This window comes from Haemaphysalis longicornis, unplaced genomic scaffold (genome assembly GCF_048455015.1).
Source record: "Haemaphysalis longicornis isolate Haplotype H1 unplaced genomic scaffold, Haemaphysalis longicornis Haplotype H1 scaffold_10, whole genome shotgun sequence".
Taxonomy (NCBI): Eukaryota; Metazoa; Arthropoda; class Arachnida; order Ixodida; family Ixodidae; genus Haemaphysalis; species Haemaphysalis longicornis.
In genome coordinates this window covers 150,850,034-150,875,841 of record NW_027526204.1, presented here as the reverse complement: position 1 = coordinate 150,875,841, position 25,808 = coordinate 150,850,034, and the positions used below count along the sequence as shown (strand labels likewise).

The 25,808-nt window shown below is 49.9% G+C and overlaps 1 protein-coding gene across 1 annotated transcript in view; it reads right to left on the bottom strand.

Annotated features, from left to right (window-relative positions):
• Positions 1–551: 551 nt before the first annotated feature.
• The window catches only part of LOC144159640 (uncharacterized), a 37,511-nt gene continuing 12,254 nt past the window's right edge, over positions 552–25,808 (bottom strand). Inside the window, exons 2-5 of the mRNA XM_077691247.1 lie at positions 13,672–15,317; positions 12,086–12,285; positions 5,791–5,828; positions 552–1,005 (exon numbers count right to left, since the gene is read on the bottom strand). Coding sequence (XP_077547373.1) covers positions 898–1,005; positions 5,791–5,828; positions 12,086–12,285; positions 13,672–15,224 — 1,899 coding nt within the window. The 5' untranslated portion in view covers positions 15,225–15,317 and the 3' untranslated portion in view covers positions 552–897. The remainder of the gene's footprint in view (positions 1,006–5,790; positions 5,829–12,085; positions 12,286–13,671; positions 15,318–25,808) is intronic.

The following is a 25,808-nucleotide window of genomic DNA, read 5'->3' as shown; positions in this document are numbered from 1 at the left end:
ACACGACTTCTCGCGGTTGGCGCGTTGGCGTACGGCTGCCGCGTGGGAACGTCGCAGGTCAACTCCCGCTCACGAGTACCCGCTTGCTTGCTTGCGTCTATTCAGCAAGTGGTCAGGTCCGCCTGCAGACCTTTGCACATCAAGCAGGGTCAAACGGGGGTTAAGAATAAAGAAGGTCCGGACGAGGCGGTGAAGCGGAGTAAATATGGGAAAGATGCCGGTTTCTCCGCGCCTGGGTCCGCCGTATGAAGCGGACTGCGTGCACTCGAGCGTCATATCATCGGGGTTTTTAAAGCATTGTTTCTATGGGGAGCTTGCCGGGACCGCGGTGATCCGTCGTAAGAAGCGGGTCGTCGTAAGTTCGGGGGACGTATCAGCGGGGTTCCACTGTAGTATGAAACGCTACGGGAATACCCACTCCGTAGTCCTCATCAATATGGCGTTCGGTGTCGGCACAGTTGCCTACAGATGAGCGCCCGCACAGTTTCAAGCGAGTCCAGTTTTGAACTTTCGTCTGTACCATCCTCGCATACAGTGACTACACAAATGGCGCAAAACGTGGAACGCACATTTATTGCTCCGCACAGCGCACTTGGTGACGGCTCGCTAGGCGCAAGCTCGTTCAAAACTAAAAGATATAAAACACGATACATTTTGTAACGCTTAGACTCTAGCGCTAACAATGTACAAGCAACACGTTCAAAACTAAAAGATATAAAACACGACAAATTTTGTAACGCTTAGTCTCTAGCGCTAACAATGTACAAGCAACACGAGCCTGCCCGCGGCCGTGCAACAATGAGATCCTTTTTCGTCACGTTAAAAAAAACTGTAGACGACGGGAAAGTTTGTGACAAAACAAAACAAAAAACAATAAAAAAGCAGCAGTCTGAGTGTTTAGAAGTCGGTCTGGGTGCTGGCGTGTCGGAGGTGGACGCGATGATTGCCAGGTACTGCGGCCAACTGCTCGATGATCATTTTAGCGAAGGCTGGAACCAGGTTCTCCTGCAACGACAGCGCGTGCGCCAAGATACAAAAGCATTCAAGGTTACCGCAGCTTTTGTATGTACATAGACTTCGGTTAAGACGGGCTCCATCGCTAAGACGAACAACACTGTTGCTTTGTTGTAGCGCCCACAATGCAAAAAACCTCCGCTTAAGACGAATTTCTGATAATACGAACACATTTTCACTGTTTTTTCGAGTTCGCCTTAATGGGCGCCTACTGTATAAGAAATTGGCAGGCAGAGTATTACAACAGGGCGAAAAGTGCGTTTTCGCGCGTCCGCACAGATGATGATGATGATGGATTAGATTAATTAAACCCGAGTGAGAGAGAGAGAGAGAGAACCATTATCCCCGGTGGGGGCTCACGTCACTGCCACTCGCTTATCTACCATCGGATAAGGATGATAGCTGTAAACGCCAACTCGACTATTCCAACGACAAAAATAATTCGTCCCCTTCCTAAACGAAGGAGCAAAACACTCGAATCTCGAAGGTAAACACGCAATGCGCATTGACAACTGAGGCCTTTGTCGCTTGTTGGCCTACACTTCAGCCTGGCGAACTTCGGGCAGGCACGATTACGCTCACGCGCGCGTGCCTGCACAACTGTCTGCTCTTCGGCCGAACGAATCACCTGCGCGGCCCACACACAGCCCTTTTACAAAGATGAACTCAAGTCGTCGTCATCATCTGCAGAGCTCCTAAAAGGAGTATTGACACCAAAATTTTACGTTCCATTTTTATCGCTTTTATCGATGGTAATAGCCTGGCAAACCCCAAAGCGGCCCTTTAAATACTTCGGCGCGCGATAATTAACTACATTGAACAGCCTGAAAATTCAATTTCCAGTGCTTCCAGCCCGGACGTCGCAAATGACTGAACCACGGTATGGCCTCACCGTTTGTACCGACGTCGAAACACTACGGGAGCCGGTGTTGTTTCGACCGCGCCGTCGCCGGAGCTGAGCGGCTCAGCAGCCCGAAGGCATAGGTCTACATTGCGGAGGTAATTCGATGACCGCTCTCAATAAACGCCGCGATGGCGACTTATATTACGATTCTGGCTCCTTTCCGGCGTTTGGAATTTTGTTTTGTGCTTGGAGTCACAGAAGATCGCCCATCTTCGGCAAGAGGCTTGCTGAATGGTGTGAAGGGCGCAACGGATGGCGGTAAGTTCGGTAGCCGTGGAAGTGATGGGTTGGGCTATCTGAATTCCGTGGTCACCGACAATCGTGGTATAACCACGGTGCCGGCAGAACCAGAGGTTGTTGCTGAGCCTGCGCTCCAGTCAGCCCTGTGCCGTGGACCCCATGAACAGCTGCTGGCCGAGATAAGGCCAGCAGCTGTTCATGACCATGCTGCTCAAGCGGGTCATGACACTGCCTTCCAGTGGCTTCCCCGTCACTGCGGCATTGTCGGCAATGAAAGTGCGGACGTTGCCGCCTGCTTGGCATAGAAAAAGTCGGAGACCATATCCATTGCATTATCGAGGACGGACGCCGCTAGGACTCTCGGCAAACTTGCCGGGAGACCACGATTGATTACCCAAGAGTTCACGAGCTCTCGTATTCATGCCCTGGACCCGCATCTTCTGCGTCCTCTTCCACTAGGCCTACCACGGACTGATGCAACCGTTCTTTGCCGTCTTTGGCTAGGAGCCGCCTTCATAAATGCTTACTCCCATTTGATTGGAATGACATACAGTGTAGCGTGTGAAGTCTGCGACACACCGGAGACCATACGCATCTTCTATGCGAATGTCCGCGTTTTTCATCGGCAAGAAGGCAACTCTCCTCAACTTTACGGAAGCTCGATTCTCGGTGGCCGTTCTCCGAGGAGAAAATCCTAAGCCACTGGCCTTCACCGTCATCTAGGCACAAGGCGACAAAAGCGCTCTTGTGCTTCCTTAAAACAACGAACTTGCACAGCAGACTGTAGCGCAAGGGACTGCTCTCTGTGAAGTCAATGAACTCTATCGCCTATAGCGTCGTGGCGCTGGCCACGCCTATTACGCTCTCTCTTTACCTTCCCCTTCTTTTACTGCTTTTCATCTCTTTTTCCCATTGTTATTCCCCTTCCCCACGTGTCGGATAGCAAACTAGGCCACGGGCTGGCCTTGTGACATTCCTGCCTTTCCTTTACCTTTATTCCTTCCTTCATTTGCTTTTTGCAAGGGTGCCCTTTCTGGACAACGGTAATGCCTGTATCTCTGGCTACGTACATCAGTTTGTGAACGCTCCAGCGCCCTGCCGCCGCTCGTCGGGCCGCGCGTGTGAAGTGACCTCACCAGTTCCTGACGAGCGTCGCGGCACACACCCCCGTCACTTGTTTTCGCTACGTCGGGGTGACCGATGTCCATTTGCTGTGCGCTTCTCCTGATAAATGAGATCACATTGAAGTATATATGTTCCGCGCGTCGCAGGCCGCTGATATTTCAGCCAGGGTATTCTGTTGATTAAAGGAAGCGAACTGCTTAATAATACGAACACAGAAAATTGGTGTCAGTGCCCCTTTAAAGGAACACTGAAGTGATATGTAAACATTGCGGGATTACTAGCGCAAATTGTAGTCCGGAGTCCCCAGGCCATGTTTCGACCACTCTAGGCGCGTTTACGCGATTTTATTTAGTAGAAAAACTAATTCGAAAACGCTGTCCTCCTCTCTTTACGCTCGCCCATTTTCTGTGGCGTTTTCGTGTGACGTCAGGAGGGGATGAGCTGGCAATTGGCTGCGCCACGGCTGCGCTACTGCACGGCTCCCCGGCCGACAGAGTCAGTCGGCCCAGCCTTTCGTCCGCCGGCCGCCGGCGGGTCGTCGCAATCAAGGAGGTTAAAAAAAATTGCGTGGTCGCAATTCGTTCGCTTAGTTGAAACGAAGCCAGGACACGTTTGTGAATGGAAGAATGTGCCTTTCTTTACTTGGTTTGTTTGTACACTGTATCTAGCTCCAAGTCAAGGTCGCTTCACACAAGCGCTGCACATGCGACGCTTCGCTGACTGGTACGCCAGTAGGAAAATATAAGGCCTCTTGAAGGCGGGAGAAGAGTCAGCGAAGTCAATATAGGTACTAAGCAAATAAAATCAACTGATATTTTTACCGTACAGCGTAAAACTAGGGCGCGGGAAGCACTTTTTTTGCGCTGGGCGAACAAGCACAGCGGTCAGCAGCACGACTACGCATCTGCGAACGCTTTTCCGTCTACGAAATGCAATTGCTAGACGTGAGCTACTGTGGAAACTCGGGCGACGCTTACTGCACGATCGCAGTACAACAAATAGTCACCTAAGCGGCTTGAAATGCCAAAACTAAATAAAAGTGTAAACCGGTTGTACAATATATACCCTATATTAGCAACCCATTCGCGTCCCGCTCCGTGGCCTAACAGTCTGGGGCGCTGGGATTTCACTCCAAATGTTTTGCAAGTCACGAGTTCGAATCCCCGCGGGTACGTGCTTTTTTTTTTTGTAAGTTAACTTTTTTGTTTTACGCCAATGTTTTCTATATTGAGTTCACCTTTTTTGGGGCCGCAACGTTCATGGCTACACGAACTAGTTCACAAAACGCGCGCAGGCTGGCACTGGCGCGCTAGCGAGTTCTCGTTGGCGTGCTGTTGCCATAAGCACCGATTGCTTGCAGGCAGTGGGCACAGGCCAGAATCAACAGACCCTTGGCCTGGTGCGAGCACGCTTTTTACGATACAGGCATGAGTGCGGCAAGCTCCAAATATGGGGGAAAAGCGCATGGCATTTGAGCGTCTGCGGGGACGCGGAGGGCGTTCATGCACTGCGTAGGCCTCGGGTAGTGAATGCTACGATTCCAAGCCGTCCTGGGAGGCTTATCTTACGCATTTTACAGCCGACAGCATGGCAGAAGCGCGGTACGATGATTACTGAGATATTGAGAATGCCCATCCAACAAAGCCATTGGTTATGTTTTACAGAACCGAAACCGAAACCGAAACTTGTGTGATTGCTAACCTTGGGCATCGTCCAATCACGGCGCCCCTCCTCTCAACGTCACAGCCTTAGTTGGTGCGGCCGCCGCAAACCGCGCATGGTAGTTTTTCTTCTTTCGCGCTTTGTAAAATAATTACCGATTTGTCAACCGGATAAACGATGAAAAGTGTGCTAATTTGAGCCAGTCTACGCAGTGCAAGCAAAAACGGGAGCTTGACAAATTCACTTCAGTGTCCCTTTAAGGTGGGCTTTACTGCGTGGCGTTTAGCATACAGCTCTTCGGCCGAACGAATCACTCCCGGCGTATACCTACAGACCTGAAAACGTGATCACTGCTCCTTAAAATGAGCTTTACTGTATGGTGCTTAACATGCACACATCGCACGTGGTAGTCAGTTATTTCGAGCTTCGCTTGAAAGCGGCGGTGACCATTTTAACGGCGCCGACGCATTTGTCCACGGGGGGCGAACTCGCTCGATGTAGGGAGCCTACATGCGACTTTGTGCTATGAAACAGCCGCGAGGAAAGCGTGCGGACTACCGTGTCGCCTGCGTTAGCTGACAAAGCAGTATGAGCCAATAAGTTAGGCTAGCTCAAGTTTAGCCTCGATGAACTAGACGCGTAACACGCCAGCTCGTTTGACACCAACCGCGAATTAGCGGGAAGCAGGAAAAGAGCAGTAACGTTTCCTTCTAACCTCCGCCAACCATGTCTGCACGCGCTCGTGATGCCGTCCAGCAACGTATAAATTGGCAGCTCCCGCAATGGCACCAGCGCCGTGACACAGGCGTACTTTACAGCGCCCACGATGAGAGTAAAGCGCTTACCGTGAGCATATGTTGCAGCGTTTCGGTGAAGGCGTCTCCTGCAAGACGACGAAAACAAGGCAAGGTTAGCACGTGGCGTCGAAAGGATCGACATTGTCGGGTATCACCCCGAGTAAATTCGGGCGCTGCAGGAAACGTGCCCACCAGTCCGCGCGACTGAGCTCGCTTCTAACGCAGCAATCTTGTTAATGAAATTATTTATTCCTACGGAAAATCTCCCGCTACGCAACGCACTTAAAAAACCACCAAAAGGTGGAACTACTTTGCAAAACCAGGAGTAGGAATAAACTTTATTTGTACCAAAAATTAGTTCATTTCAGGAACCATGGCTATGGGGGTCAGGGCTGCCTTCCCACTGCCTTCCCAGGGCTGCCTTCCCAACCATGGCCATGCGGCAGAGTGGGCAGGGCTCGGGCAGAATTTGGTGGATGGAGGTCGTGGAGGAGGAGGGTGAGGTGCGGGAATGTGTTGATTTGAAGGCGGCGTGTGTGGTGGCTTCTGCCTTAGTCAACGTCGTGGGGCGGGGGAGTAGAGTGCGGCGTTCGAGGCGGTAGTGTTCGAGGATATTTTTGAATGCCCGAGGCAAAGGACGGTACTCTTCCGAAGGTGACGCGAAGTGTTGGAAGGGAACGCCCACCACTCGCATACGTCCTGAGAGACTATGAGAAAGTCCTGCAGTGCAAATGAGAACGATAGGCGGATGACTGCATACGTCCGACATATCACCGGTAACCCCTGGGGAAGCAGATACCTCTGACCAGCCTAAGTCAAAACTAATAGCAGTTTCCTTATCATTTCTAGGAGCGTAATGATACCGTGAAAATGCGCAACCGCAAAACCGCGAGCCCCAGCGCAGTTATGCAAGCCAATTACAGCCCGAGCCTTCCCGCACAGAAGCTATAAAGAATGCGGAGGCTAATAGACAGTCCGTGGATAACGGATGACCGTTCCTGGAAGGGAGTGGTTATCGCCGCTGCTGTCGGCTCAGCGACGCTTGGACCTCTTATCCCACTAACTTATGAAACAGCAGCGATAAGGTCAAACGGACAGCACCGATATTGCGCTGGCCGACAGCTAACCGGCTTCGGTTGCCCAAAAAGCTTATCCCGGTAAATGTCTGCGAAGTAATTCAAGCCTGTGTCGCCGATTAGCAAGCACTCACTCTCTCACACAAATACACACACACAAAGTGTGCAACCACGTGTGAATTATCCATGGTTCAAAGGGTTCAAATGAACCGGGCCCCGCGGGGTTAGCCCCCCCCCCCCCCCCCGGAATAATAATAAAAAAAAGACTATGGTTTGGTTCAAAAAGTTTGTCTCTTACTGATTTCCCCTGATTGAAACAGAGATTATATATTTCCATAATGAATGTTTCGAAAGGGTTGTTTGTTCCATGATGTGCGTAATCCTGAAGTCAACTCGCAGTTCTTGCGTCTGAGGTAAAAACGATGCAGTCGCGAGTTGGGCACTCAGCTCTGTTAATCCGGCCCTGCGTCTCGTCTCAGTCTCGTGTGTGACTCGGCCAAGCCGCTCGAGGTACATTTCTAGTCACGTTACGAGCGCGCGTGCGTGCGTGCGTGCGTGCGTGCGCGCACGCGCACGCGCACGCACACACACACACACACACCCACAAACTCTCTCTGTGGCCTTCACACGGTGCGATACGGTTGCGTTTCCGTTGGTCCTCTTGCACTGACCAACCGCCGCCGACAAAGAAAACATTACACCGCCTATGCAGAGCAATAGCCAAGCAGCCAGCGTGCACTCGCGCGACGACACCCGAGAGGATAGCGGTGCCGACGCGGCGGGCGTCCTCGGAGGAGACGCGACCACGTAGGAAGGAGTATCGATTACCGTGCGTCCCATCCGGCCGCTTGAGAAGCTCGACACTGTGCTCCAGCCGCTATTCGCTTGCATCCACTACAGTTGTACGTCAAAACTGCCGGGTGAACTCAATATTGCGCCTGCTATAGCTGTTTTTAAAGACGATGGTCTTTCTTGGGCTACTTAAACCCAGAAATTTTGGTCTGTCTATCTGTCTGTAACTCGATTCAGCCACCCGGACAAAGTAAAATTAATATTGCGCAATAGTCTTGTATACTCAGAGACAAATGTAAACGTCTAAGCCCGGTTTATATGTTCATACTTGTCAACTTTGTTGAACAAGACATTACGGAAATATAAGACAGGAAATTAGTACACAAGGGATATCTACAGTGTTCATTTATTAAAACATTCATGGATGCTTGGTTTTTCGATAACAAATGACATTCTACATCTACTGCAGAAAACCGCCGCCTTCTGGCGGCATATGAAAAATCCCGCGGCAACAGCAACGAAAAGTTCCACTAGCTAGGTTCCACGTTCTGCTTGGAACGCACGTGGAGCACGGCCACGCGGTTCTATAATATTGTCGCGAAGCCCCTGTTCCGTTTGCTTTTTTCAATTTTTTAGCATCCCTCTTCGGCCACCGAGGCCCCGTTTTTCTGAGAAACGGCTCCGGCGCGTGTGTTGGCCCGTCGGCCGACCAGGAGACGACGGGGAGCAAGCAGGCGCCTCGGCTTCTGTTACCGCGGCCGCGGCGTTCCATGCCGCCACCCCCCCCCCCGTGGCGTGTGCACTGGTCGCGTTCGGGCTCCGTGTCTTCAGTGTTCTTCCGACGACCTTCCCTTTTCCCCTGTTTACTTTAGTGCGTTTTGTCTAACTACTTGCTCTACGCCCGTAATTCTCCAAGCGCTCGTTTTCGAGTCGAAACCTTGTGTCTGTGTTTTTGGTCCTTTTCACTTTGGCGGGGACATGTCTGATTGGAGCTAAGAAGCGTCTTCCTGATTGGCTGCGGGTGTGCCTTAGCCTTTTTCCACCCGGTCCGCACACGCTAGGATGCGCTTTTTCCCCCAATGCGTCCCCCCAAAGCAAATATAACGCGGCCCCTCTGGCGATTGAGAGCGGCGTGCGGCCTGCACCAGGACTCTCTTCAAAAACTCTGCCGCCCGTCGTCGTGCCCTCCCGCCGGGAGCCCTTCGCCCGCCAGCTATGTCCCGCTAAGTACTCTTAATCTTTTGACTGTCTTTTTCATCTATGTAATAAGTGTAATTGTTTCAAATGTGCTAAATGTCACCAATGTCATCAGTAAAGTAAACAAGTTAACCTTAAAACCTCTTCGACGTCTCGACTTTTTCCTTCCGATCTTCATGCTACAGTAGCGGCAGTATGTAACCAAAATACTACGTTACAATATATAAACCTTGTAGTCGGCCGCCTCCATTCACGCGCGTCTCCGTCGTACTGCAGCGCTGGCATCGAGGAACCCGGCCTGTAGCAGTGGAACGCGGTAAATTCAAATCGCCTTGCGCAAACCGTTAGTGTGTTTACGTTGGGATGAGCGCGACGGTACAGGAACAGCACGAGAGGTGAGCGGGAAAGCAAAGGGGCGCATTTCCTTGGAAAATGTCTACAAAGACTATCGTCTTTTGACGACATTTGCAACAAAAGGAGCGGATACGCGGCCAATTTTTTTTAAGATGATAGTCTTGCTTGGGCAACGTAAACGCGAAAATTTTGGTCTGCATGTCTACCTGTCTGACTGTCCTTCGATTCAGCCGCCCGGCCAAAAGTTCAAAGAATTTTTTGAACGCGACGTTTATATATGCAAAGCATTGTTAAACTACTAAAGCTGGTGGCAATGTTCATGCTTGTCAGCACTGCCGAGCGAAAAGAAAACATTAAGCATATTTGAGGCAAGGCATGAATGCACAAGTGATATTTGCATTGTTCTTTTATTTAAGGCTACATGACTACTTGATTTTCGCGATAGCAAATAAAGACATACGCCGTGAAAAAAATGTCACCCCAAAATACAAAAAGCGCTCGCGGCGCCCCCTCGTGGCAGTGTTCGAAGTTCAAAAGTAACAAAATATTCTAGTAGATGGCGCGACCTGTGGAATGCAGCAAAAAAATTGAATTGACTTGAACAAACCTCCACCGTGTTTATCATGGTAGGAGTGAGGGGAGGTGAAGAGCGTAAGAGGTGGACGAGAAGAGACACCTACGTGGCACGGGCGGCAGGAGACTGTCGTCTTTCGTCGAAATTTGCGGCGAAGTTAGCAGATACGATGACACTTCAAAATTTTTGTCCTGCTGGGCTACTACACTATCAAGCCTCGATCTGACGATGGTGTTAAAACATCCCCCTCGCGAGGGGCACGATCAAATTCAGAGCATTTCCGGGGGCGCACGACGTTAAGTAGTTTGCGTTACGTTAATGTTGTTGCACTTGTGGCAACTGCTGACGAGAGAGCGCTCGTCAGCAGTAATTTGAATGAGTCAACGATATAAGGCGCGTTCGTAGCGTCCCAATCCGTGTCGGCTTTGTGGCGCAGTGGGTAGAGCACCATGTACATTGCGTTCCGCCCGCAGGGTCGAGGGATCGAAACCTGGCGCCGGATAGTATTTTCTTTTATATAGTGTAGGTGGAGGGGTGCGGACAACGACGGTGCGGACTACGACGGGACAACGCGGGTGACATCGTGAGTTACTGAAATGCTCTGCATTTAAAAAGTTTCAATAAGCACGTTCTGTCCGTCCTATATGACTGGCGTGACAATCTCTAGAATATTTAGCGCTTTCGTGCATTCTATTCGTACTTTTTTTTTGTGTGTGTGAGGAATAAAGGGTAATTTTTCTGTTCCTGCTTAGAAGCGATTGCGTGAATGTTTCTCCCCAAACCTCACGCAGGTGTTGCGCGTGTGTTATTGCGTTTTAAAACGCGTAGATTATTAAAACAAAATAGCTGGGAGTTAGTTGTTAATTTGGCGTACCCATCCGTTTGTGCTGGTGTTATAGAATCACAAAATCAGGTCACTACAACCAAACTAACCGCAACTTCATCTGGGCATAGAGACCGAATTCACAATATCGCAGAAGCGATCACCGCCAAACCCTGCAGAATAAGGTAAAAGTAACCACTGGGGAAGTTACGTACACGAACGAACCCTCGAATAATCTGAATCAAAGTAAGCATTAATCCCGATACTGCATAACAACGCTAATTCAGCATTACAGAGCTCGCGCTGAAGTCACTAACTCTATCATTTCAGTACACCGCATGCACGGTGCACGAAAGCTGTGAACTTATCTGCCGTTTTTATCACCATCAGCGCTGAGAAAATTGTAAGCGGTGCGCCTGAAAGCGATGACGTCACGTGGAAGTCATGATCAGCAAACCGCAACCATTAAGACCGATAAGCGATTAAGCGATAAACGCAAATATCAGAGGCCACCGACGCTGCGCAAGTCGGCGTATCTGCGACATTAGCTTTTGCAGATAAGCGTCGGCATCGCCACACGGAAGAGTAAGATAGCAACCGAACAATGCCTAAAACGACGGCTTCCGGATTTTTTTTGTTTTTTTTTGTTTTTGCAGCATCATCGCCTACAAACTTTGCGGTTATTCTGCTGAACTTATTCGCCAAGCCCTCCCCCGGGCCTAAAGCAACGCTAGAGGGAAAGGAAAATGAAAGGAAGTGCACAGGGGATATTATCGAGCTCGGCAGGGAGCTCACCTGCATAAAGACTTCGCAGTAATGAAATTACAGTAATTAAATTACTTTTTGCTGTAATGAGTAACGTAATGAATTACTTTTGAGTTAGTAATTTAATAAATTACTTTAGGCCAGTAATTTCACGGAAATTACTCATTACTTTCCCAATTACTTTTGATTACGATATAGCCTGTTCGCTTATCTTACGGCGTAAAAAGTTTACCAAGTAGAGTTCCAATGCCCAGAGAGTCTCTGGGCATTGGAACTCTGCGAACACGAAGGAAACAATGCTTCGATGAGAGCTCTTGCTGCTTTCTCGTGCCTCTTCGTCCGTTTTTCATGCGTTCCGGGAATGCCGTGGCGAAGTCAGTAATTTCAAAGTAATTTCATTACTTTTCAAAACTAATAGTAATGTAATGTCATTACTTTCGGCCACCTGTAATTTCTCATGTAATTTAATTACATTTCATAAAATTCTAGGAAAGTAATGAGTAATGTAATTTAATTACTTTCTAGTAGTAATTTTGCCATCTCTGCCTGAATACAATCAACTGCGGCGGAGGAGAAGGATAGAGCACAGTGTTAAAGAAAGAAAGAAAGAAAGAAAGAAAGAAGAAAGAAAGACAGAAAGAAAGAAAGAAAGAAAAAAGGAAGAAAGAAAAAAGAAAGGAAGGAAGGAAGAAAGAGGGGGCTAAATCTCTAGTATCTCCTTCTAAACCTCTGGAAGCAGCGGCACGAAAACGGCTCACTCACCTCGAACGTTCCCAGGTGCTGTGGCCCCGGCTCCGGCGCTGCTGCAACCGGGGCTGCTGGAGCGCGAGCCCTGGGTCGGGCTGGGCCGGGCGGGCACCTGCAGGGCCGGACGGGCGTCTTCTTCGAGGGCGGTGTCTTCTTCGGGGGCGGTGTCAAACGAATCGTCCAGCAAGGCGTCCAACTCGCCGTCGTCGTGGATCCTGCACGCGACACGAGTGGCGCCAAACGCGCACCGGAAATCACACCGTGCGTCTGCTTTGGCGAACGAAAGCCAAGCTTTCGGGAGTTCCCGCACACTTCTCCCTTTCTCATTTTTCTCTGGGATGACGTTACTTTAATACGATACGATATGATGTATGCCGAGCGCCAATCAAGAATGTGTCCGTACAGCAATGTCGTTGATGGTGTAACCATCATATGAATTGGTGTCTCCGTGACAAGACCACGGTGAGCAGTCGGACGAAAGTAGCCCTCGGATCATCCCGCTGCTCATGAGGGACAGCTGCTCATGAGTATTCGAAAAAGCATAATCGAAGACTTCTTTTTTTTTGCCTCGTTATTATGTCTTTTATTATGTCTTCAGGCCTTATGTCTTATAGGCCCTATGTCTTTAGGCCTTTTTGTCTCATTATTATGGACACGGGTGCACAAAGAACAAAATATAAAAATGACTGATGTGGAGAAATATGGGTTCACTGCTCCACTTTAAGCGACGTACGACTATATGTATACTGTTCTTTTCCGTGGCGGAATGGAGCTTTTGCGCCCCTTCGCGCGCTTGCAGTCTCTCACATGATGCTGCCGCGCGTCTTCGGTTACGGGATCCAGCGAGTATCACGTTGCTTCGGATTGTTTTCTGCCCCCGGTGATCCCTTTCAGAAACGCCAAAGGGAATGTGACACGGACGCCACGCTACGACCACACCACCACCCCCACACGCCACTGGGGTCGTTTCGGCGGCGACAATGGCTGTGGTTAAGCGTAAACGGACTGAGCTTTCCGCTCAGCTGGAAAAGGAGCTTGTCGGCGTATATCCTCTTAACAGCCCCAGCAACTCCAGGAGAGCTTTTCGCCGACATAAGCAGCCGATGAAGAAGACAGACCGACCTTCACCCGACGTGAAGCTCGCCGTGGCTTGGAGACGGCTATCGCATACATTAAACATGAGGGACACGCAGAACACGCAGCGCACGTGGTGCACTTTCTAGACACTACAATAGGATCGAAGGCATTAGTGTAAACCCACATCTCGTTTTTTGGCTGAATAAACCGTGGTATTTCCTTGAACGATTCTTCCTTGAATGTTTGCGTTTTGGACCTTGAATCGTTAGTATGGACGATTCACATTATGGACGATTTTGGGGGGGGACAGAGGCGCCCATGTTAACGAGACATGACTATATAGTATGAGCTAGAACGCCAATGCGTCTCGGGGAAAGTTTGGGTGCCTGTATCGACGCCCACAAGCGAGATTGATGACGCCGACGACGCCGTTGAGTACGTACTCCCACGTGGAGGTTACATGCGTAGGCGAAGAAAAACATTTCGCGCAAACGCTTTTCTCGCGAAACGGACAGGCAACTTACATTTCACGCAGAAAGCCGTCCTCGTCGGCGCCGAACGTGTCATCCTCGGCCGCGCTTGACGGGCTGCCGACGTCGATCCTGGCGAGCATGTCCTCCGCACTCATCCTGGGGACGTTGCGAGGCTTCTTGCCCTGCCAGGCGAGGTCGCAGTGGACGATCTCGTCGCCGCTCGGCGTCACGCCCACCATGTAGTCCAGCTTCACCTCGTCTCCCTGGCCGAGCCGGTCGGACACGTTCAGCAGTCCGTTTCTGTAAAAGCTCCCCACGGAGAACTGCACCGTCCTCGTTCTGCCCGGCTCCTTGACGTAACACTCAATGCTGTTTCCGGTCACGTTCGCGACAACGGCAGGGGCGTCTTGGTGGATGGAAATGAGTGGCTCGGCGAGCGGTTCGACAGGAGCCTCAACGAGAGGTTCGAAGAGAGGCCCAACCGGAGCTTCCTCCGGCGCGGTGGACTGCGCTAACGGCGGGAATTCTTCTTCGTTCATGACGTAACGGTTTGACCAATCGTCAGCCCATCCATTCTCTTGCACCGCAGCCGAGTCACCGTTGCGATTCTCGTCGTCTGCACCGAGTTGTTGCCCCTCCGTTTCTCGGTCCCACGAATCCATACCAGCGGACTCCGTTACGTCGCTCGTCGTTCCGACGCCGTTCTCCACGTCAAGCTTGTATCCAGACGATGAGTGCGTCGAAACGCTCGCGGTACGCGATTTTGGTTCGCAAAAATCCACGCGAGTGACGCACCAGTTTCCGCGGCCGTCTCGCTGCTCGTTAACGTCGGCGTCGAAGCGAACCCTACTGCCGACATCGAGGACCTCCCGCAAGTCCTCGATGTCAACTTCCAGACACTTCTCGACCACGCTTGCGTGGAGGAAGGCGATGCCTAACTCCTGGGCTCCGCACTTGAGCGTAGCGTGGTCTAGGAAGACGTCCAGGACGTGACCGTGGTGGTTAACGAGTTTAACCGAACCCGCACCGCCGGCTTTAGGCTTAGAGGGGCGAGCGACGGCCTGTTTGGTTCCTCGCGGGATTCCGTCGACGAGGTGCACGTTCTCGATAAGCCACCGGCACTTTGCCCGTTCGTCCGGGTTTGATATGGCGCTGAAGCGGAGTTTTGCGTTTACGGTCAATACGTCTCGCAACGTTGCGATGCTCTTGCCCATGTAAGCCTCCAGGTCTTTCTTCTGGAAACTCGCCGTCACCTTGGGGAACTTGGACAGCCGCACGAAGCCGTGCGAGTCTTTCACAACAGTGACGACGCCTTCTTCGTCGACGAAGTGCGAAGGGAGCTCTTCAACTCGGGCCGGACGAACGTAGCCCTCGCGACGGACGTTCAAGCCGCGGTACTGTGAAGACTCGGGCTTCTTGACGATGTCCAGCACGACGCGGTCGTCGGTTCTGAGGCCGGAAACGAACAGGTCGGCGTGACGGTTGTCCTCGAACGACTGCTGGACGAAGTAGACGTTGTCCAGGACTCCACCGACTTTGACGAAGCCGTAGTGGCGCGAGACATTCACTACTCGGCCCTTGACGTTGGTGTGCCTGTCGCTCATTGTCTCAATTCTCGACCACCCCCCTTGCGCCGGCTTTATACAGAGCAATGTGCTGTGCCTGTTGCCGCCCTTTGTGCCGCCCCGGACGATATCCTGAAAATGAAAAAAAAAAAAAGTAAGAATAAGGCCCCGAAATTGCGTAACAACTTGGTGCGCAAAGAACAGCAAGAGATAGACGATAGGACATACGCACTTGCGGATCTAGAGAGGGGGGGGGGGTGTCGGAGTCCAGACCCCCCCCCCCTTAATTTTTGAAATTTATAACCCCAATAAGAAAGATAACCCCTCAGGTAGTAGGAAAAGTTTAGCTGGTGTTTTTTTCTATTTCTTGTATTTTGGTTGTCAAAATTTTCGGTGAATAAAAAAGGCTACCATCCTCCTCCCCATCGTCATCATCATCATCACTGATAGAAGCTGACCCCCCCCCCTTCCCCCCCTTCTGAAAACAACGTTTGTGCAGTCGTCCTTTTCTTGTGTTCTTCGTGCTCTAAGGGCCGCATTCTGAGCCCTTCCTCCCCTCCATTTTCTCACTCCACTCGGCTGAGGGGAGGATTCCGCAATGCTTATGCATGCGGAAATCGCTGTCAAGGATCTCCTCTACTGGGGGTTCGAGTGGAGGAAGGACTCTGAACACGAGGGTAAGTTTTTTTTTACAGAAAGACCCAACTTGCCCAGCAATGTGTTTCACAGAAATTTCTTTCATGGCCAGCCACTGTCGTTTAAGATATTCAAGAATAACGCTGTCCGACAAGTTCCCAGGCCAAAAATAAATAAGCTGTTCCCTGCTACACTTAGCCGTCAGTTCCGACCTGATGGTTGGGCCGGCAAAACCGGTCCGGGTCTAGGTCTTTTCGGTACAGGACGGTTCGGTACAGGGCGTTTCGGTACGATCTTTTCGGTACACGGTTGTTTCGGGACACGGACGTTTCGGGACACGGACGTTTCGGGACACGGACGTTTCGGGACACGGGCGTTTCGGGACACGGGCGTTTCGGTACAGGACACTTCGGTACAAAAATGAATTTGGGCGAGCGTTCGGGGCAGCAAAATTAGCGTGCATGGTTGACATGGGAGTTGCAAGCTCGCAAATCGAACCTGTTTATTACAACTATTGTTGCTCGTATTTCTGCTTATGCGGCCTTGTAAAAAAAAACGCATATTTATTTGCATAACCATAGCCAAAAAATGTATGGCTCGTTCCTTACTTCGTTTCTTTAGCGATCTACCCTGACCAGCATTTTATAAAACATATCAGCGACAGTAATTTTTTTTTCACTTCCCAGAAACTACAATAACAACTGCGTAATTAAGCGCCACCGCAGGGGTAATGAAACCTGCATCTTTCCAACGTAATGACGAAGAAGATTTTGCAATATTTTGGCATTCCGTATTTGTGGGCGTTGCTGTCTCCTGATAACGCAATGCACATACCGTGTTATTATCAATTCCTTACCGAAGGCACCTGTTGTACCTTGTCGCACGCTTCTGTCCCGGCCTCATCGTCGTTAGCAGTTACTATGCTGGGTTCACTGTGTTTGTGAATTGGTAGTTGAAAAGGCTCTTGTATAATATTCATAGCTATATTTTTGACAGGGCTGCTCTCGTGATTTTCAGCGTTCTGACGGAAATATGCGTATCATTATTTGGTGGGGTTTTATTCCAATCAGAGATAAATGGCACCTGCAGCTCCCACCATCAGTATTTTTTTAATGACGATAGTCTTTGTTGGGCTCATTAAACGCGGAAAGTTTGATCTCTCGCCGTCTGTTTGTCTGCCTGTTTTTCCGTCCCTCGATTCGGCCGCCCGGCCAACGGTAATGCAGAGAAGAGCCATTTCTAACCTTTTCTAAGTCCGGTGGCAATGTCAGTACTTGTCATCATTGTTGATTCAAAACAAAACATTACGCATATTTGAAGCAAAACATCAATACATAACAGATATTTACTTTGTTCCTTCCAAAAGAATTCCAAGTGAGTAGTCCTTGAGAAGATGATTATCTGTATGTATGCTGCAGAAAACATTTCATCGTTCTTTGAACGTTATTATACACAGCATTTCTAACTTTCTCATTCACAAACACTGTGAACCCTCCGCAGACCCTGCTTACTACAAAGAAGTCGGGACGGAAGCGTGCGGCAATAGAGAGAGAGAGAGAGAGAGAGAGAGAGAGAGAGAGTAATTTATTGCATGGAAAGTTGTTGTTGTTGTTGTTGTAATCCTTTATTTCGAAGGGAAGGCCATGCGGCCATAATAAGGGAGGAGGGGTAAGAGGCAGGGAGGAGTAGCCGAGTAGCACAAATGGTGGGTCCTTGAACGATTTAGAAGAGATCACTGCCGTCAGCAGAGCCAGGCTAGGGTTACTGGGATCATGTGAGTGCAGTCAAGTCAACTTTTACGACCGGGGTAGGCCCCGGTTTACACTAATCTCGAGAGACCACTCTCTAGGCCGAACACCCCGAGGGCTGAGAGAAAATTAGCGTCTTCGAAGGGGGGGTCGTCTTGAGAGGAATCACGTGGCAAAGCGTTGACGAGCATTGGGCGGTACAAAGAAAATGTGGCGCAGTGCCAGATTAAGTGGTTGAGGGTGGCGAACACTAACGTTTGACAGTAGGGGCAGTAAGGAGGTGGAGATTTTGCCGGGTGAATCCATTTTCTCATGATGTGGGGTGTGAGGGCTGCGTTAGCAATAGTTTTGTTGATGAAGATTTCCGCAGAGCGAGGCATCGGAGGAGCCAGAGCCAGGTAGCCAGCGGGAGTAACGGACGCAAGGCGTACTTTCCGAGCATGGCGTGCGCGGTCAAGTTGTAGGCGAGGGTGAGGAGAGGGGCGCGACGCGTCGTCGTCCAGGGGAGGGGTACTAGTGAGACACTCCCTTGCTGCATCGTGTGCAGCCTGGTTGCCCCCATCCGAGTCCGTGTGACCCGGCACCCATGCCAATCGGGCAGTGGTCCCATTGCGAGCCAAAATGCCGATCACGTGTTGGATTTCGTGAACAGTTGGGTGATCACTGAAGGGCTTGCGGAGTTCTTGAAGTGCCTGATGGAAAACACAGAGAGGTCGGCCTGATCGTATGGTCTCTGACCTGCTACTCCGTGTGGGGGTGGGGGAAAGGGGAAAGAACATAGAAGGAGAGGGTGACAGGTATGACGATTATAATTGGTGCCTTCCGTAGTGCATTTCTAAAAAAGCTTTATTAAGCCCTTCCGTTATCAAAAAAAAAGGTAACGCACACAAATGCGGATTGCGCAGAAATTGCCCTTCATCATTACGCAAGTTAAAAAGGCGCAGATTTCTTTCTCCGTGCAGTGGCACTCATTTCCGCAGCCATTGTCGTAGGGACTCCACAAAGTGCGAAAATAAAATAGTTACTCTCACTGATTTAAAAAAAAAGTTATAATAAGTCGTCGAAAAACCAGCGAGGAAACACGGTGATACTGTCACTGATTTGTTATATAAAATACTAGTGAAGTCGCTAAAAAAATAATGAACAATTAGGTTTTATAAATGCTACAAATATCCCAGCTAATATTCAACAAATAATCAGAAGTTTTTTTTTTTTTTTTTTGGCAAGGCGCACAACCAACTGCTGACCTAAAATAACGCAGATGTGCGATGTGTAAAAAACAGGTACGAATTGCGTGCTTGCAGCCACCACGTAAACAACGCACGTAGCCTACAGCGCTCACCGGAATTTTTCTTTGTACCGAAACACCCGTGTCCCGAAAGGTCCATGTCCCGAAACGCCCGTGTCCCGAAAAGTGCGTGTCCCGAAAAGTGCGTGCACCGAAAAGTGCGTGCACCGAAAAGACCGTACCGAAACTCCCTGTACCGAAACGTCCTGTACCGAAAAGACCGGAGCCGATTGCGAGAATCACGTGGTTTGTGAGAAAAAAGTGTGGGAATCAGTCATAATTACACTTCCTTAGCTCGCAACCATTACGCAACATGTAGAAGCAATAATGAGTCATCCTTATCCACACTTACGTCTAAAAAATACCGCAAATTTTGTTTTTACGTTCCTGAGACGAACTTTTTTAAGTGACAAACTGGCCTCTGAAGAATGAACCTACGTGACCAAACGGCCTTTTACGAACCGGCCTATGACGAAACGCCATGTGACGAACGGCCCTATTACACCCGGCGCGTGGGACCTCCGAGACCCTCGACCTCCACGTAGAGGTGGTAATCGCCCGTACGTTGGGAAAGCATTCGTCACTCTGGTCCCGCCGGGTCCCACTCAGGGATTTCGACACCCCCCCATAAAAAAAGCTTCCACAACCACGAGAACCTGCCCACTGATTTATAAACAACCCCTACGAGGATTTCAACACCACCAAAAAATTGAAATTCTGGATAAACCCCTGGTCTCGCCATCCACCTGTCAGCCCGTTTGCCGGGGCAAGCGCCCGTACGGGAAGTTGCCCATGCCGGCCAAGATCGACGATTCCTCACTCATCAGAACTTATAAGCAGCCGTCACTCGTCGAACACCACCGCTTCTTGGTGGGCAGAACTGCTCGCTGGCCGACGGACCCGTCGGAGCGATCACGCTCTACCGGGCGTCAGTCGACAAGAGTTTCTGCCAGGACGAATGGACCTTTTTCCAGTAGCGATCTGCGCATGCGCGGGCTGCCGGTCCGCCATTCTTGGCAGGCGCCTCGGGCAAAATAAACAAAAAATTTCCCCGCATTTCCCCGAGGGGAAGAATGTGAAAGTGCGAATGCAGGAGTTGAATTAGCGCGGTTCGGTAATGTTCGCGAAAGAGAGATCACACACACACACACACAACTACAAAGAATGAAAGATGCATTTATTCACAGACACCTATTTGTGTTGTCGTTGTACTTGATTGCTAGAGCGGATCTCAGCTTTGAAATTGCGTGTCAGTATTCCTTTAAGCGGGTGCATTAGCCCTTCTCACGCCCGATTCCTGGCCAATCCCCCACGTGGGTATGTGCCATGTCAGCGGCCAGGCAGCGCGCGCCCATCTCCCCCCGTTGCCAAGGAAGACGAGGAGATTCCTGGCCAATCCCCCACGTGGGTATGTGCCATGTCAGCGGCCAGGCAGCGCGCGCCCATCTCCCCCCGTTGCCAAGGAAGACGAGGAGAGCGCGCACCCGCAGCTGTTGCTATGTGGACGGACGGCGGTCACCGGAATTCAGGGTCGCTTATAAAGTGCATTCGCACTTAAAAGGGCGTCCCTCGGTTTCCTGCTTAGGAAGCGGCTATAATCTGCAGGTTTTCTTTTTTTTTTCTCTTTGGACTCCTCGTGGTGGGTTCGTACGTGCATACAATAATGGCTTTCTAAGAAAAGGGGCGAAAACGCTTGAGACTGACCACGCTACCCCAGCACATGGCTGCCAGAGGGGGCTACGAAAAAAAAAAAAAAAAAGGGGGAGTGGGGCGCTTCGAACACGGCAGATTAGTCACGAGAACGTTCGCCTGCTACCGTGATATTCATGTGAAAGGTGCGGGTGACGGGTCAGTGCGGGAGGGGCTGCAGGACCAGGATATTTTGTGCACGAGTTCTCCGAAAGCCAAACTTTCTTGGGGGCGCGCCTTACTGCCATTTTTAGTTCGCCGTGGCGGCCGCTAGTGGGACCGACACTGCGAAGTTTCCGAGAGAGCTGTACAGTTTTCCTTTGTGGCCATACGGCTGCACTTAGGTGGATGTCGAAATTTTCCTATCGTCGAGTCCCACCCAGTACCCCCTTTCGGCTTCGGCGGGGCTCGTCGCATGCCCTAAGATTGGCTCCATTGACGAACACGGAACAAGCGCCCCCTTATCGGCCGGAAGCAGGCGATAAATGCGTGCGGCGGTCTCGGCAGACCCGCAGGCCATGCCAGGCATTCGTTCACGGGGGAGGTTAATTTGTCGCCAGCGGGGTAGAGGCGGTGAGGGACGTATATATGCGGGATCCCTCAAATGGAACGCAAAGAGGTCACTCTGTCGCCTCCGTCGGGAAACGACTGCGAAGGGTTCCTCGAAATGACACGCACGCTCCGCGCATCTCCAGCGCAACGCGTATAAATGCTAGTGCGGCGAACAAAAATCCCACAACTGCTTATTGGATTCAGTAATAGGATAAGAATAGGATTCATTTCATTTCATTTATTATACCCTTAAAGGCCCGAAGGGTTTGAACGAGCTTCTTCAATTAGCGGCACTCGCGAGAAAGTGGGCGGCTGCTCTCCGGTGTTCCAGAGTGAGGATGAGAGAAGTTACGCACGAAAAGGCGAAGTGATGCAAGCAGGACATCTTTTTTTTATTTGGCATTATTTGGCGTCCGCTGGAAATGATTCTGGCGGGACAAAGGCCGCCACAGAGAAGGGTGAAAGGGGAGGAAACGCCTGGTGGGCGCAGTGTTGCCATCGCTGGGCGTCAGACATCCGCTAAAAAGCAATGAGAAATCCGCCAGATTCCGCTAGATTCTAAAACATATCCGCTAAATTTCCCGCTAGGGCGTATTTTATTTTAAAAAAAACAGTGCAATTTCGTATGAGAAATACCTTTATCATTCTTAAAAGCTCCCCAAAACTACGAGACCTGAAATAACATATAAAAGAGTCTCACCAAGGAGTCTTAACTAGAACACTTGAGGCATCAGTGCTTCGGTGGTCGTCATTGGTCAACCTCATCACAGATGAGGCTTAAAGTTATAAATGTTCACACTGGTGAAAAAAAGAACTTACAGTTCAACGAAAAACACATCGAGGTCTTTATCGCCGCAGTCGTCGTCTGACACCATCTCCATAGGACCGCTGATACTTGTTGAGAGACCAGAAAGTGACTTGGTTGCACATACGTTGCAGATGTCCCGATTGCACTAACAACTGCCGCGGGAAGTTCGTAATCAAAACAACTTTTCTGGTGTCACTTAAGTCCCGCTCTTACGACGAGGATGGCGTTTGTTGTTTCAGGCTTCAGCTTGTTCCCCAGCTTGGATTTTACTACGTTAAGCTGACTAAACGTCACCTCTACTTCGGCATTTGAATACGGCCGCACGAGCATCGACATGGCAAATCCGGCCAGCTCGGCGAACGGGTTTTCGCCGCAGGCGTCCTTATACGCCTCGAGCGCTGCCTGTAGGGGCGCCACTGAAATCCCCCTAGCGGCCTGTTTCGAAAGCAGTCGCGGGAGTCGCCGGCCCACTCACCACCGTCGCCGTTGCTTTTAAGGCACGTTCGCGACTGATATTTTCCGTTTGTACGCGTTGGAAATACATATTAATGTGGAGCAGTCACTCCGTTCCCAAATGTGGCGTATTTACGAGAGTGTAAATGCTTCTGACGCGATCTTACTGTGGTACATTCGGTCCGCATAAGCGCCAGGTGTGTTTCACAAGCCAGCGTCACGAAACCGGCATATATGCATGGAGCTGATTGTTATTCCACTGCCCTGAAATTTACTAACTCTACCTCCGTAAGCAGCGTTCGTTCAGATGCTCATGCTACGGTTATACACTAGCTGCGATGTAAATCGATTTCGTGTGCTTTCATAATCTAGCGGAGGACTCATACCTGACAGCCCGCTAGTTACGTTTCATATCTCGGATATTGATCACTACCCTAAACAAGCATATGCATTGTGGCATTAATTTTACGGATATTCTGCAATAAGAACGATGGATAATGCAAAATTACATGCGGGAGTCAGCACAAGAAATTTACGGCTGGGTCGTCTTGTCGCGAGGTGAGCTTTCCCAAACAGTCATCGGTTACATATATCCTCCGCTTATATCCGCGGCCGTGACTAAACGTTCTTCGACACATCATCATATGACACAGGGAGCCTGCAGAATTTAGCACGAAAGTGAAATCAGAGGCCCTCATCAAATGCCACACTCTTCCAACGACACCTTTTATCGGGTGTAGGAAAAAATGGTCCCGGAAAAAATGGTCCTGGAAAAAATGGTCCCGGAAGAAATGGTCCCGGAAGAAATGGTCCCGGAAAAAATGGTCCCAAATCCAAGGTAGGAAAAACTGGTCCCGGAAAAATTGGTCCCGAAGCCAAGGTACGAAAAAGTCTTGTTCGAGTAAAGCCGGTTAATCGAACCAAGAACGTTTGTCTTGCTAAAATGAACGAAGTATTAAAGAAAAATATACAAATGTTCAGTTTCTAAAAAACCTGGAAAAAATTGAAGACGGCACCAATATAAAAATGCATGCGCAAGCTGCGCTAGATTGTTGTCTACAACCCATGTTAAGCGAAAATAAAAATATAACGGCTGTTTTAAACAAGCAAGCACACGATAATTCGGTCGCCGAAATGTTTGCGCACGGAGGTGTCCTTGCAGCGAAACGGTATTCATACACCGATATGTACGTACACCGAAATATCCGTACACCAAAATGCCTGCACAGAAACGTCCCGCACCGATATGCCTTGCACCGAAATGTCCTAGACCCGGGACGACGCTGTGAGCTTCTTTGATGAAGCTCCCACGGCTTCTTGTGCAATTTTCAGCGATACTGACGAAACCTCGCAGCGTAGAGCTTCTATGACCTTCCGGACACTGAGATGGCTGTGTTCGACTAAGCTACTAAACCGACGGTTCCAGGCCTCGCAGTTACTTGTGCGGTTTTAATCCAATTACTTGCATTAAAATGTTTAATCCATGCTCATCCCTGCCATCCATCCATCCATCCATCCATCCATCCATCCATCAAAGCGTCCGTCCGTCGGTCTGTCTGTATACCCAATTTCCTTTGTTAGATTTTAGCCTCCAAAGGCGTTAATTTCGACCCCTTATAGGAATATTAAAGCATCCATCTCTTTCTCAAACATTTAGCTCAAACGCAAAGGGACAAAATCAAACTGCAACAAAGTTCAGATCAGACTAACTTGAAGGCAAACACGTTGGCTGGACCATGGGACCATTTTTTCCTAGATGGTCACTGGGACCATTTTTTCCGGGACCATTTTTTCCGGGACCATTTTCTCCGGGACCATTTTTTCCGGGACCATTTTTTCCGGGACCATTTTTTCCGTTTCCGCTTTTATCGCATGTGAACTTCCTTACCATATACTTCAAAAATGGGTCCGCAGAGTGATCAGCTGTTCGTTAAAGTCGAAAAACAAAATAAAGGGGAACGCGCAGTTTGTGTGTGATTACTAAAACAGTCATTCCTTGATTTCGCTTCGCATTTGTACACGATAGTTAAGCGCCCCCCTCTTCCCCCTTCCTGTCTTGGAAAATATCAGTGCATTTCGCATCTAGTTGGTCTAGTAAGTCCTATCTTGCCTGAGACGAACGACTCTAGGATTTCCGAAGCTGCACTGGGTTTTCGGACTTGGCAGACTTGGCAGTTCCGGACTTGGCAGACCATTTATTTTTCCGTGGTTTCATTAACTCCCCTTGGTCCGTTCTATCAGGCGGAAGTGGGCACATATTTAACGACCCACAGACTTGGAATATACTTAACATGTTCGCGTGGCCTCTATTTCTATAAAAGGCACAAGTTATTGTCAGGTATTAGGTAATCACCTCCCTGAATGATATTTTTCTACGACGTATACATTCAAAACAAGGCCGAGTTCGTTGTCCGCGCTGAAAAAGGAAACCAACCTCTCACTGTGCCAATATCAGGTCTAAACGAGGCGTCAATAAAATTCACTAGCGCCTGAGATATTCGGAGGTGACAGTGGTGATATGCCGCTGCCGACGCCCGCAAGAGCGGCGAAGGAGCGCGCAGTACCGCTACCGCGTCCCCGGTTAGCTCTTGTTGGCGTTTGAGCACTCTAATCAGGACGCAGCTGTTTTTTGAAGTGCCCTAAACGTGCTATTTGCTTACGGACATCACCATAACAAGATGTTTAGGGCGCGGAAAGGCAAAAAGAAGCGAAAGAGAACCAAAGCACTGCATGAACCGCTATCAGCTGCGCAGCGGACATCCCGTAAGCGCCGCGGAGAAGCGGCGGCAGGCGGCGCAGCGATCGCGAAGCTCGAGGCGTATAGGAGTAAACTTCAGACCAGAACGACTGCGTGGACGATATTTGCTTCCAGTACAGGGGGGTGATTTTGCTCCACTGATTTTGAATTTTTTCGATTGCCTCAGAGCCGTTTTGAAACCTCACGAATTTGTTTGAGATAGGCGGAGAAAGTGAACAGGAGCCCTCCTACCCTCTGAAGTTAAGCAATTTCTGCATTTTTAGAGGACACGGAAACGGTTTCTTGCAGGGCGATTTTGAACCGCTGCACTGCGTGACGTATCCGCCAGAAATCCGCTATGTATGAAAATGGCCCGTCAGAACATCCACTAGCCGCTAGAGTAACTTTTTCCCCGTCAGAATAAAACGAAATCCGCCAGATTTAGCGGAAAATCCGCTAAATTGGCATCACTGGGTGGGCGAAAGCCTAGGCGACGCTTAACATTCACTTCCAACGATGATGACGAACAGTGACCTCCCCTTTCAATTGTGTCGTGGCGGCATATGCCATCTTGCCTATTTAAGTCACTGACCCAATATTCTTTCATCCCCACTTATCTCCAGGTTTGAACTCAGATTCGTATTTCGTTTCCGTATTGCTATCCATCACTGCAATGGGCTTCGATCAACTTTCCCTGCGTTTTTCCCACCAG